At 38.4% G+C, this 13,416-nt stretch overlaps 1 protein-coding gene across 1 annotated transcript in view; it reads left to right on the top strand.

Annotated features, from left to right (window-relative positions):
* GLCCI1 (glucocorticoid induced transcript 1) overlaps nt 1–6,188 on the top strand; it is an 89,445-nt gene extending 83,257 nt beyond the window's left edge. Inside the window, exons 8-9 of the mRNA XM_008563878.1 lie at nt 2,050–2,170; nt 3,310–6,188. Of these exons, the coding sequence (XP_008562100.1) occupies nt 2,050–2,170; nt 3,310–3,655 (467 nt within the window). The 3' untranslated portion in view covers nt 3,656–6,188. The remainder of the gene's footprint in view (nt 1–2,049; nt 2,171–3,309) is intronic.
* Nucleotides 6,189–13,416: the final 7,228 nt, after the last annotated feature.

The raw sequence follows: 13,416 nt of genomic DNA, 5'->3' as shown, positions 1-13,416 counted from the left end.
GTGAGAGAAATAATGAGGTAGGTCTGATGACGTAGTAAGAAATAGAACATAGAAAACTAAACTGTGGCCAAGAGGACTTTTCTTACATGATAATAGAGTAGATATTTGACTGCTGACATGGTCACACTCCTGCTGTTGGCATAAAAGACTTGTTAAAGGAATTGAGCCTGTCATTTTAGGTTGATTCTGCATGCCATGTGGGCTGTGTTGTGCCCAGCAGTAATCTCTGTGGAGACATCTCATGCCATATTTACTTACTTGTTTTCTTGATCCCATGTATTTTCTTTGCATGTCTTGTTGTTGTTTGGATAGTAAAGTGAGGTCAAGCTGTATTTTTATTATTACATGGAGTTCAAGGCCTCATTCTCACCAATTTTTTTTTTTTTTTGGTGGCTGCCTGGTAAGGGGAACCAAACACTTGACCTTGGTGTTACAAAGCTGTGATCTAACCAACTCGGCTAACTGGCCAGCCCCCCATTCTCATTTTATCATTTTTTTTTTTTTAATTGTGAACTAACCTAGCTCAAACAGCAGCAAATTCAGATCTCTAATCAGGCTATTAATGTTTTGCACTATCCTAAGAGAGAAAAGTATATCTTCCCTTCTTCCCATTTGTTTAATAAGAAAGATACAGGATAAATGTTGAATGTAAGTAAATCCTCAAGTCTGAATGGTATATGAAGAAATGAAACTTCATTCTAAGATTTATTCCTTCCAAGAGACCATTCTAGGGACGCGCATAATAGTGATAGAGATGCTATATGGTTTTCTAGCTTTCCTAATAGTGTGGCCTTGTTATTTTGCAGAAGATGATTTCCCAGCCAGAAATACAGCTATATTCAAGTATAAGCACAGATCTACATTTGCAAGATTAACACAGATGCTCTTTGAATTATTTACAAAATAAAGTTAGTGTGCATCGAGGGCCTGCTTTCTAAGCATGTATTATATACTTCATTAATGATGATTGAAAACATTTCTATTACTCAGTTTCTGAATGTTGGACTGTGTTTTGTATCTTAAACTAAAACAATTTATCAAAATTGTGACAAACAATTATGGCACTAATGCCATCTTTCAAAATAGATGAAAATGATACATCTCAATAGATCGTGTGCTTAGTATTTTAGCAATGGGGATTGTTTTCATTAAATCAGAATTCGTTTAAATAGGACTGTTGTATTTATACAAATATGTTACTTACTTTACAACTTGGCATCTTACAAAGATAATGACACATTTTGGTGGATTTGAATTTCCAAAATCCTTTGCCAGGTAGGAAAGGAAGAAATTGCATATAGGTTTTATGGCTTTTTATGAATAGACCATTTTCTTTTTTGGTCAAAAATATGAGGAAAACATATTAGGTTGAGATATTTTTGGATTTCTCATGTCTTGTAGTAGCAAAAATACAAAATACTGCTTTTTCTAGTATGAAAAAGCCCTTTTATATAGATATTTTAAAGGCAAAATTCTGAGCAAATTACCTTTTTTATGGTGGGCAGATGGAGAAAGACATGTGTTATAAACCTGTTTTTTTCCTTCCTGCATACATGTTATTCATGGTGTTTAGTAAAAGTAACATTTTTGCTAAGAACTTTTGTAATGTGATCATTATACATACTAAAATTTTCAGTTAAATTAGTTGGAAAGTGAGAAAACATATAAATAACTTTGTGTTATTATAATCTGTTGTAATTTTTCTGTATGACTTGTGCAAATTACCACATTCATTTACATTTTTGAAATACATAGTAAATAACATTTGTTTTCAGTATTACAGCTCTGCTTTATTCAAAATGCAGTTTTATGGATTAAAATATTCTCCTTTTATGTTCTAGGTATGGCAGATCACTTTTGCATTGAAGTTTTTATTTAGAAGAAATGTACTACACAAGGGTGTTAAAAGTAGCTTTGCAATAAAGGAGGCTCTGTGGTGGAAGCAAAAAGGGCAGTAGTGGATAAATTGTGCAAAAGGCTGTTTGGAAATCAAATTTAATTTAAAAGAGCTTTCAATCACTAGTTAATATAACTGCTTTAAATTTACAGACAGTGGGAGTAGCTCACCGTTACCCAAGTATGCTTCATCTCCCAAACCAAACAACAGCTACATGTTCAAACGGGAGCCCCCAGAGGGATGTGAGCGAGTGAAGGTCTTTGAGGAAATGGCGTAAGTAATGTCTTTTCTATCAGCTGGGATCTGCAAAGCTGTAAAGCTTTTTATTGAGACCAGTTGATTACAGATGAATCAACTACTCCATCCAGCTGATAATGTGCTTCAAAAGCAAATTATGAAAAGAGAATTGAATAGGCAAAAGAGATCTTATTGAATGAGAATTGAAGTCTGTATGCTGAAAATATATAAGCCAATACAAAGAAACTTGGAAGTTCATCCTGATTAGCTAAAAGGTCTATTTTTTTAATCTTTAACACTTTTCCTTTCAAGAACTCTGTTAATATAGATGGTTAACAAAAAGACATTTAGGAGCAACGTTAACATCTATGTGTGACTAGCCTAAAGACAGCGTATTCCACAAGCTGGAGGGAGATTAGTCTCTTTCCCTATAGACACATCTAGCATGTTTAATCATTGAATTCAGATTTTGTTTATAGATTTCTTTCCTTTTTGAAATTTCAATATCTATAGGTTAGAAATCAAATTAGTAAATGAGGTTCATGCTGTAAACACTAGGCAGAATCTCTCGAAGATTGACCTGTGGATTCACTCATCCTTTTGTTGCAGTGCAGGTGCCTAGTGGAGGCTGCTGTACTCTAGCAACCTAGAAGGGGACAGAGACTGGTGGGAATTGATGGCTTAGCTTCCTGGAACAGGAAAGAGAGGAAGGGTTTGTTCATTCTGCTTTGTTGGGCTGACGGCTCTTCAAGAAACTACTGAACGTGCGCCCCGTCCCCCATCCCCATCCGTGCTAGTAGAAGTCTAGAGATACAGAAAAAGGAGGAATGCTTAAAACCAAATACGTGATGGGATAAAGTTATTCTAACCCTGCATAATCTTCAACTATAATGCAGGAGATGTTTCCATGTTCCTAAATGACTAAAGGCAAACTAATGATCTCTGTAAAAATTTGTCCGCCTGGTTCTTTTGAAAATCCTTTTGTGTCAAATATTTCTTCAGTGCTGTGTACATGAATAGTCTCGCAGCTGACTTGTGCTATGGAAGATGTTTACCCCTCTGTGTACACTTCCCCATTCCCTGCCATTCACATTTTAGCCGTTTTAGAGAACTCAAATTCAGAAAGTGCTTAACTTTTTAGTGATTGTAAACCTAATTTTGTTTTGTGGTTTTAGGTCCCGTCAGCCTATCTCGGCCCCTCTCTTTTCATGTCCTGACAAAAACAAGGTTAATTTCATCCCAACCGGATCAGCTTTCTGTCCTGTAAAACTTCTAGGCCCTCTCCTACCTGCCTCTGACCTGATGCTCAAGAATTCTCCTAACTCTGGCCAGAGCTCAGCTCTGGCAACTCTGACCGTTGAGCAGCTCTCATCTCGGGTTTCCTTTACATCTCTTTCTGATGACACCAGCACAGCAGGCTCCACAGAAGCCTCTGTCCAACAGCCATCCCAGCAGCAGCAGCTCGTGCAGGAATTGCAGGGTGAGGAACACATCTCTGCTCAGAACTATATAATCATCTAAAGCAAAGGGGGAGCTGGCCTCTACCCTATGTTCCATGGATTAGGAATGATATCTCAGACATCTATCTGCATGGAGTGACAAACTTTCCAAACACCACCACCACCACCAAGAAAATGCTATCAGCATCATAAGTATCTCTTAACACTGATCTTGGCAGGGATGGAACTCCTATTCAGTTTTTCTGGAAAGCAGTAATGCTTGCAAAATGTGTGTATCATTCAGCATTTTAAGTGGAGACTATGCATTTCATAGTATGTTTGACAGATTAGTACTGTGTGCTGTGTTTTGTTCCAAATTCTTCAGTATGAATAAGCTCTATATCAAAAAGTTGCCTGTCTAAATAGAAAATGTCTTGCTGTGTTTTGTCCTATGGAAAATACTGTACTTCAGGATTATGTTTACAATTGATCCAGGTGTTCGTTTCTAACTTCTGTAATACATACAATGCAAAAAACCACAAAAAAATGGCCACAACAGTTGCACAGTGCCCACCCTATGGCCTAGATTCAGGTACTTCAGTTGAAGTCTAAACTCAGGTAACTTGGAATGTATATAATACTGGGATATTAAATATTTCACAGCTAAAAAGCTAAAGAGGGAACATCACTCTTTTGCCTTTCCTTATTTTATGCATTTCCCTTTCCTCATTACATTCCACATTCTTAGAATAAGAAGTGCATTCAACCCTAGGAGAATGATAATGCTGGGCACGGGTGAACATGAGGAGAACCAGCAAATCTATGGTGTTTGACATCACTTTTGTCATGTGGTTACAAGTAAAACAACTGTTGCACTCACTGTTTCAACATGTGTAAATGTGGCTTTTTTTAACAGTTCATGACTGTTACAATGTTGCAAATGTTCAGTAATAGACTACATAAACATTCCACATTATGTGTGATGAATTTAAAGACAAAATGTCTAGGTTTAATTTCAAAACAGTGAAGTTTCACAAGGGATGATTGAGATTTTTTTTTATGTTGGCCATCAGGGTCATAAATGCTACCATTTTCTCTAAAGGCATAGTTGTGTTTAGTTTCTCTTTTGGAAATTCTTTAATTTGCAGGTTAAAAAGTGACATACTTGGTTATTGTTTTACTCAAGTAGTTTAGGTGTGTAAGTTGCATTCATGTAGAGAGAACACATGGATCTCAGAATTGATGCAACATAAGTAAGCAGGTTATTCAGTGACTTACAAAAGCAGTAGTTTGAAGCTGTCTCATTTAAACCTCTCATATTACTGTCATGAATAGTTTTAAGATTTTGGATGTGTGAAGTAGAGCATAAATTCAGGTAAATAGCCTTGAACTTGCAAACTTGACATAAGTTCTCCACAAAGTGTGAACAGAGCCCTAGATATTCCTGATTGGTCAGTGGGAGAGCCCAATTTTCAGTCATTGTTCTCTGCAGCACAAAGAGTATCCAAAAGCAAAGGAAAGCTTTTGTATTTTTATTCCATTCCTTTCAGTTCAGTGAAGCCTAGAGTTGTTTCATCTGCACCTAAAGTGTATGGCACAGTTTTCTTAAGGATTAGGGGAACAGGTAGGTGCCTATGGTTAAAGGAACGTTTCAGTTCTCTTCAATCATTCCTGGGTTTTCTTTGTTTTGTTTATTTTCTAAGGAGGTCAAAGAAGGATTAAGTGATAAAGAAGAAAGCAACACCATTTATTTTTTTTTAAAGAAATTATATATATGTATATGTTAGTGTGTGTGTATGTATGTGTGTATTCTGTGTATTGTTTTGTTATGATCACAATTCTCTTCTTTCCACCAAAGTTTGCAGTAATATACTCTCTTAAAGGTGCATTCTGGCTCCTTTAAATTAGTCAGTGTTATATTGTAGGAGACTGTCATGGAGAAAAGGACTCAGTTTACTTTTGCCATTTTCACAGGGGAACCTTTTAAAACAATCTTTTCAGCAGCAGACACCTTTAACCCTAATAATCTCAGGCCTTGATGAAAATACTATATTTTGTAGATTATGGTTAAAGGGAGAAAATTACTAGTTCCGTAAGATAAATATGAGCTCCATTTAACTTCTGATATCTGGTTTAGCATTACATAATGTGTTAATCTTATGCTCTGCTTTTGTCCAAATAAGATGCAATAGAATCAATTTCAATTTCAGAAAGATGAACTGAATATGCTTTTTTGGTGATGAAGTCTAATGTACGATATTTATAGTGACATGTGCTTTTATTTTCTCATGAAAAATTAAATATTGTGTTGTATATTTGTTCTTAGCATATATTAAAGTTTTGAACCAAATGTGTTAAAGCTTATGCTTTGCCATGTAAATTTCCCAGAAGTTGTTGAGCTCAAATGTATCCTACATCCAGCTATAGAAATTTGTCAGAAATTGTTTAAATTTTGTATATAGTTGTACTGTTTGATTCTAGCCATGGCGCTGAACAGTATTTGAGTTACCATACAATATGGCTTTATACAAGGAAGTGTATGGCTTTTGTTTTGTACTTTTTCAGTATAGAAGTTCCTGTGTCTTATTTAAATAAAGTTATTAGTAAAATTGGAATAGTTCATATATGTTTTTAGAAAGACTGGGATTGTTGGCACAATACCTGACAGAGATGAATTCAGCTCAGGGTGATGGCAGTATTCGGTGCTCATTGAGTTCCTGACCTGCATCTCTGGAGCTGTGGGGTGTCTACCTGGATTAGATTTCTACAACCTGGTTTCCTCTTGACATTTAATTTATACACTTTGCATCACAGGGTAAGCAACTAGTTGTGTAAAGTTCTAAGTTTTTGTACTGCTCCCAGCTATGAGCATCTTAAATAGAGAAAACATTGTTCCCACATTTTATACCTTAAGAATTTATGAAAATGAGTTTAAATTTATTGAAATCCTCTCAAAGGAAGTTGCATATTTTTTGCAAAGGAAGCTGTGGCAATAAAATTTAATTTTTTACTCATTTTCATTTGTGTTGATTCAGAATAAGAGGAAGAAAAGCTTTATAAAACAAAGGAGAGTTGATGTTATGCCCAGTTGTCCAGATAGGGTCATGGTAGGCCATATGGTGGCATGGAAACAAAAACTACTGTGAGAAATAATTTACCAGCAGAGTGTTGATCATTTTGAAAGCTCATTTCATCAAGGAGATTGATAAGATTTGACCTTTAAATTAAGCTTAAATATGACTATTTAGTAGCTGTATTTTTGGCTGAGAAAAGTAAAATATAACTTCTTTATATTTATCAGCCGAATTTATCAGCTATCTACTTGAAGATAATATGTAATTTAGGCACGAAATTACCTAACTTAAACTATTAAAAAATTTCATCACAAGCAAATGTGAAGGAAAGCGAAATTCTCAGCGCCATCTCTGTTTGACCAGATCATATAATAAGCTTAATATAAACAGCCCGGAGAAACAAGTCAGTATTTGCAAAATCAAACCTTAGGAACAGGAGGGGGGGAAATTAGGCCTAAGAACTTTTATATTCTAACCTTATACTAACTAAAAATAATCACTTGAAGTTTATTTATGAATAGTGCAAACTCGGTGATTACCCCCACCCTCCACCTCCCATCCCATAATGTGAGGTCCCATCTAGATCTGAAGCTTCATTATTCCCTACCTATTTCCTACTGCTCTATGGGCAGCTTCTACCTTCCATTCCCGCTTTGATACTTACCAGTCTTGTTTCCTCCCTGTGCACTCTTTTGGTGAAATCAGGGTTCTTCGGAACTGCAGGAACTTTATGAAGATGGATCCCTTAATTTACACCTTGATTCAAAATCTCACTGCTGTAGTCTAGCCCCACAATTCCAGTTGTTTAAAGAGCATCTCCTCTCAGACTTCTTGCCTCATCTCAACCTCAGTGATTAAATGGAATGAAAACACTGTTGTACCCAAGCCAGCTCTTTTTTTTTAATAGTCTTTTTTTTACACTCTTATTCTCACTATATTTGAAAACAAGGGCTGTCTGTGTCCTGACATTTCTCCACCTAAATTTCTCAGATTTGCCTTTCTGTTTTCCTATCATCTCACCACTAAGTTTCAAGCTTCAGAGAACTGATGGTGGCAGACCAGACAGCCATGCCATCTAGATGAATTTCTTTTATAAGATTCTGATAGCAAGGAAACAAAACCATTGAGTATACTAGATTTCCAGTAACTTCTTTAGCTATACACCAGGGGTCAACAAACTACTGCCCATAGGCCAAATCCAGCCTGCTGCTTATCTTTGTAAGCAAAGCTTTACTGAAACAATCACTCATTTATTTATGTACTATATATAGCTATTTTGCAGTACAATGATGAGAGTTAAATAGTTGCAACAGAGAGAATCTGTCCAACAAAGCCTAAAATATTTACTATCTCGTCCTTTACAGAAAAAAATTTGGTGATCTCTCCCGTAGACCAAAGAGCTCACAAGAGACTAGATGTAGGTTACTTGTATCATACATGTTGTTGTTTTACAAATAAGTCCATAAATTCTTTGATACTCCTCCCTTCAAATGGTAGAGCTTAATTTTCCTCTCAAGTGTAGGCTGGACTTGCTTCTTATGAATAGAATACAGCAGGAGTGATGGGATGTCACTTCTGAGATTAGGTTATATAAAGACTGGCTTTATCTTGGGTGTACTTGCAGTATCAGATCACTTACTATGGGGGAAGCTATATTGTGAAGATACTTAAGAAGTCTATGGAGAGACCCAGTGAAGAGTAGCGGAGGCCTCTGGCTACCAGCTTGCGAGGAACTGAGGCCTCCTGCCAACAACCATGGAAGCAGATCCTCCAGTCCAGTCAAGCTTTGAGATGGCTGCAACCTTGTGAGACACCTTGAGCCAGAACCACCCAGTTACACTTCTCCTGGGTTCCTGATGCTCAGCAACTGTGAGATAATAAACGTTCTTTAAGGTACTAGTTTTAGGGTAATTTGTAACATAGAATTAGAGAAGTAATACAATACAGCAGTTGCCTCCTGCCCCCATATTTACCTATTATTACCACCTTCATCACCTAGTGTCTTGCTGTTCTTTGGGTGCACAATATGAAGCCCACTTTTTAAAAATGGATACTTCTTGAAAAAAGCCCTTTTGGACTGGATCCAAGAAAAAGCTTTCTCATACAAAATTTTATTTGAACAGCTTACCTGATATTTATTCTCTATTGTGTAGGGGACTAAAACCCTTGGAGAAGAGGATTTTCTTTGGAAAATGGTGTAAGAAGGGGTGAGTTAGCTGATCAGTTTTTAAAGCTGAAAAGAAAAGGTAGAATTTCTCAAGAAAATGCAAACTATGATAACCAATTAAAAAAAAAAAGTCAGTACAAACTATTTCCACCTTCAGTGTCTTTGTTTTTTTCTCTTCAGTTAGCAGGATACTGGTGACCCACTGATTCTAAAATAGCCTATTTCATTCCACAAAGCATTTGCATCTCACAAAGTGAAAATAAATTTTTTCAAAGGTTCCAGATCAGTTTGGTGATGGTCTCTCTCATTCATACCAACCATTTTCTTGACACTAAGAATCTGAACAATTAGATCACTTTTCCTCCAAAAGATTTTCTGATAACTAGAAATGGGACCCCGTTCACACTACAAATTTTACTCAAGTCTTGGCAGCTGTTTTAAGCATGACTTTGATGACATTTCTTTAGCCAGAATTGGGTATGGCCCTGTGGGCAATGGATGTTATTTCAAACCACTGTTTCGAAGCAAGATGGATAAAAGGTGGATGTAGGAATACCCAAGGACCTGCCAAATGGGAAGAAGGGTTCATGCTGGAAAGGCAAACCTTTTCCTAGGTTTTCTATTCCACTTTGTAAAGGAAAAGGGTTACACTCAAGGGTCAGGAGTTAACAAAGGACACTATTCATATGCTGCAATAAACAGCCTGTCATTTTTCATATGGACTAGTATCAAGGCAGACAAAGTAATCTTATCTTACTCTCCATTCATCTGCCTCTTTGATTACAGACAAACACCTGATGTTGTCTCTCCTGCTTCCCTTCCCAATGACCACCCTGGAGCAAGCCCTAGGAGCTTTGCATTTGTATTTGTAATAGAGAAGCTATTTCTCTTCAAATCTCTAAACTTTTCTCCTGATTGCTCACCTAAATCCACGGTCAATGCGCATGTCCTATGGGAAGATAATAAGGAGGTAGGAGGAGGTGGCTAAAAATGGTTACATCTGAGGAATAGGATCTGGTGAGTGGAGAGAGGAGAATGTTGAAGTGATTTTTTCATAATACTCATGCCCTTTTGAATTACTTGATTTTTTTTTCTTACAATGAATATGTATTCTTTTTCTAATGTTTGGGAAAAGACAAAGAAGCAACATGACCTTCATTATGCAGAATTGTTGACAGTCCTCTCCTCTGCCTGCACCACCTTCTCACCATCCATCCATCATCCAGTTTGCAGCAGAAAGTGGGTATGACTTAGCTTATTGCTCTATGTATTCCTAATATAAAAGCAAGAAATTCAGGGAAGTGATCACATGAAAATAAATGTTTAAATTCACTAGTAAAGCAATGCAAATTAAAACAACAATTTGTTGCCTTTAAGTCGGCAAAGAGTAAAAATGATATTTAGTGCTAAATAAAGGAGGGCAGGGATATGGTCACTGTCTATAAATTGGCACATCCTTTCTGAACAAGTGTGGCAGCACTTATGCTAAGTAGCAAAAAGCAGGTCATGATCAGTGTGATCCTTTGTTATGTAAAAATGCATGTATGAGTAAAAAGACAGGAAGAATACAAAAAAGTAATAGCAATTATGTCTGGGGGGATAATTCTTTAACATTTGTTTTTCTGTTTTTCTAAGTTTTCTCTAGTGGCACCTATTAACCTCATAATTTGAGAGAATATGTTAATTTCTGAGTATCAAGGAAGGGAATAAGGGGGGAAAGGAAAGAAATGGTAGCAAAAGTTTAGTTTAAATGGAAAAAGTTTAGTTTTAAAGGAAATAAGTGGCAGATCTCTAAAAATCAAGGCAGCTTGAGAGAATGGTTGGAATAGTGAATTTTGGCTTAGCTGGAGAATCCAAATATGACCTATAGTTTCAGGCTATCTCCCCTTTCCAAGGAAAAAATGGTCTCAACACCCTCACTCTCTAAGGTAAACAAGATTAAATTATCTAAGCCTGGAATGGCGTTGAAAGTGTCTTTGTGGAAGGCCAGAGTTTTCCAAAGTGTGGCCCATACCAAGAGCCTTCCACTCAGTTGAGATGGATTTGTGAAGTAGGCACCAGGGGCCCAGAAATCTGATCTCTCATTTATACATCTTGAACTGCCTCATCTAGAAAATTGAAAAGGACCCCCTGCCCCAAGCAGGCTATAGAAGCCTGAAAGTGGCTGAGATAATGTTCTTGACTCTGATTCATATTTCTTTCTTTTTTTTTTTTTTTTTTTGTCTTTTGTCTTTTTCCGTGTCCGGCAACGGATCGCAACCCTCAGTGTTGCCCCCGTACCGGACCGGGGACCAGCAACGGGATCGCAACCCTCGGTTGTTGCTCCCGCGCCTTGCTCAGCCAGTGAGTGGGAACTGGTCTGTATGTGGGATCCGAACCCTCGGGCGGGAGCACCCGCCGCGCTTCCCAAGCGGCGCACATATCCAGTGCGCCACCGGGCCGGCCCCTCTGATTCATATTTCTAAGTACACTTTTTGTTGAGAGTTGTTTGATCTACTTTTATAGAGATTGCCTGAAGTGGGTACATGTGAGATGGACATTGACCCTTTGGTCATGAAGGTTATTACTCTAGAATTTGTATTTGAGAAGATTGGTAATAACAACATTGTACAGTCAGCAGTGTATGCCTTGAGGGATGCTCCCGGGAGCCTGGGAGCCTTTATTTGTAAGATGGAGATAATTCCATCCCACGATTATAATAATGAAGAGAGAGAATGAGGAAGCTCTCAGGTGTCTCTCTTATGTGGACACACTAATTCTATAGGATCAGGGCTCCAAATTTATAACCTCATTTTACCGTAATTTCTTCCCAAAGACCCTATTTCCAAATACAGTCACATTAGAGGTTAGGACTTCAACATACGAATTTTGGGAGTACATAATTCAGTCCACAGCAAATACCTACTTCTGATAGGGAAATGCAAATTAAAACCTCAATGAGATACCACTTCACACCCACTAGGATGACTGTAATCAAAAAGATAATTGCAAGTGTTGGTGAGAATGTGGGAAAATTGGAGCCTTCACACACTGGTGGTGGGAATGTAAAATGGTGTAATCCCTTTGGAAAAGTCTAGCAGTTCCTCAAAAGGTTAAACACAAAGTTACCATATGACCTAGCATTTTCCCTCCTAGGTATATACTCAAGGAAATTAAAGCATGTCCACACAAAAACTTACACACAAATGTTCATATTAGTATTATTTGTAACAGCCAAAAAGTGGAAACAATTCAAATGTCCTTTAGTTGGTGACTGCGTAAATAAAATGCATCATATCCATACAGTTGAGTATTATTCAGAATCAAATAGGAATGAAGTACCAGTATAAGCCACAACATGGATGAACCTTAAACACATTATGCTAAGTGAAAGAAGCCAGTCACAGAAGACCACATACTGTGTAATCCCATTGATATAAAATGTCCATTACACGGCCGGCCCGGTGGCGCACTGCTATAGTGCGCCGCTTGGGAAGCGCGGTGGCGCTCCCGCCGAGGGTTCGGATCCCACATACAGACCGGCCGCTCACTGGCTGAGCGAGGGGCGGGAGCAACACCGAGGGTTGCGATCCCATGGCTGGTCCCGGTCCGGTACGGGCGCGACACTGAGGGTTGCGATCTGTTGCCAGTCACGAAAAAAGACAAAAAGGAAAAAAAATAAATAAATAAAATGTCCATTACACGGCCGGCCCGGTGGCGCACTGCTATAGTGCGCCGCTTGGGAAGCGCGGTGGCGCTCCCGCCGAGGGTTCGGATCCCACATACAGACCGGCCGCTCACTGGCTGAGCGAGGGGCGGGAGCAACACCGAGGGTTGCGATCCCATGGCTGGTCCCGGTCCGGTACGGGCGCGACACTGAGGGTTGCGATCTGTTGCCAGTCACGAAAAAAGACAAAAAGGAAAAAAAATAAATAAATAAAATGTCCATTACAGAAAAATACATAGAAACAGAAAGTAGATCTGTGGATGCCAGAGTCTGGGGTAGAGGGGAATAGAGAGTCACTACCCATGGGTACAGAGTTTCCTTTGGGGATACTGAAAAATGTTCTGGAATTATATAATGGTGATGGTTGCATGACCTTGTGAACACACTAAAAAACACCAAATTATACACGTAAAATAGTGAATTTTATGGTATGTGGAGTACATCTTAATTTTTCAAAAATGCATACAAGAAAATCCTACACCATAGGACAGTTTAGAAGATGAATTGGACTTGTGTGCACATAGCATGGTGCCTGGCATAAAGTAACTAATCCATGGACTAGTTTTTATTTTCCATAGTCTATGGAGGCTCAGAAAGACTAAAGGGAATAAACACATAAACATGGTTAATAGCTCAAGGGCATTCACCCAACAGGTGGGTGGCAGACTTCCTCCTGTGCTCTCTACTGTATGTGGTTTGGGCCTTTCCTCAGTTTCAGTAGGTGGGGCGGTCAGGCACCCTGCCCCTGCTTGGCTGCCTGTGGAAAAGGCCAGAATGTGCTCACGTGATTCTCCAACAGACCTTTTCCACGTCTCGCCTGCTCCTCGGGATCCTGTGTGCTGCGTCTCCTCACCGCCCAGCCCCGGGAAGCAAGGCCAGGAGACCAGGGCTCTTCC

This window comes from Galeopterus variegatus, unplaced genomic scaffold (assembly GCF_000696425.1).
Source record: "Galeopterus variegatus unplaced genomic scaffold, G_variegatus-3.0.2 Scaffold177, whole genome shotgun sequence".
Lineage (NCBI taxonomy): Eukaryota > Metazoa > Chordata > Mammalia > Dermoptera > Cynocephalidae > Galeopterus > Galeopterus variegatus.
This window is presented reverse-complemented; position numbering and strand designations above follow the sequence as displayed.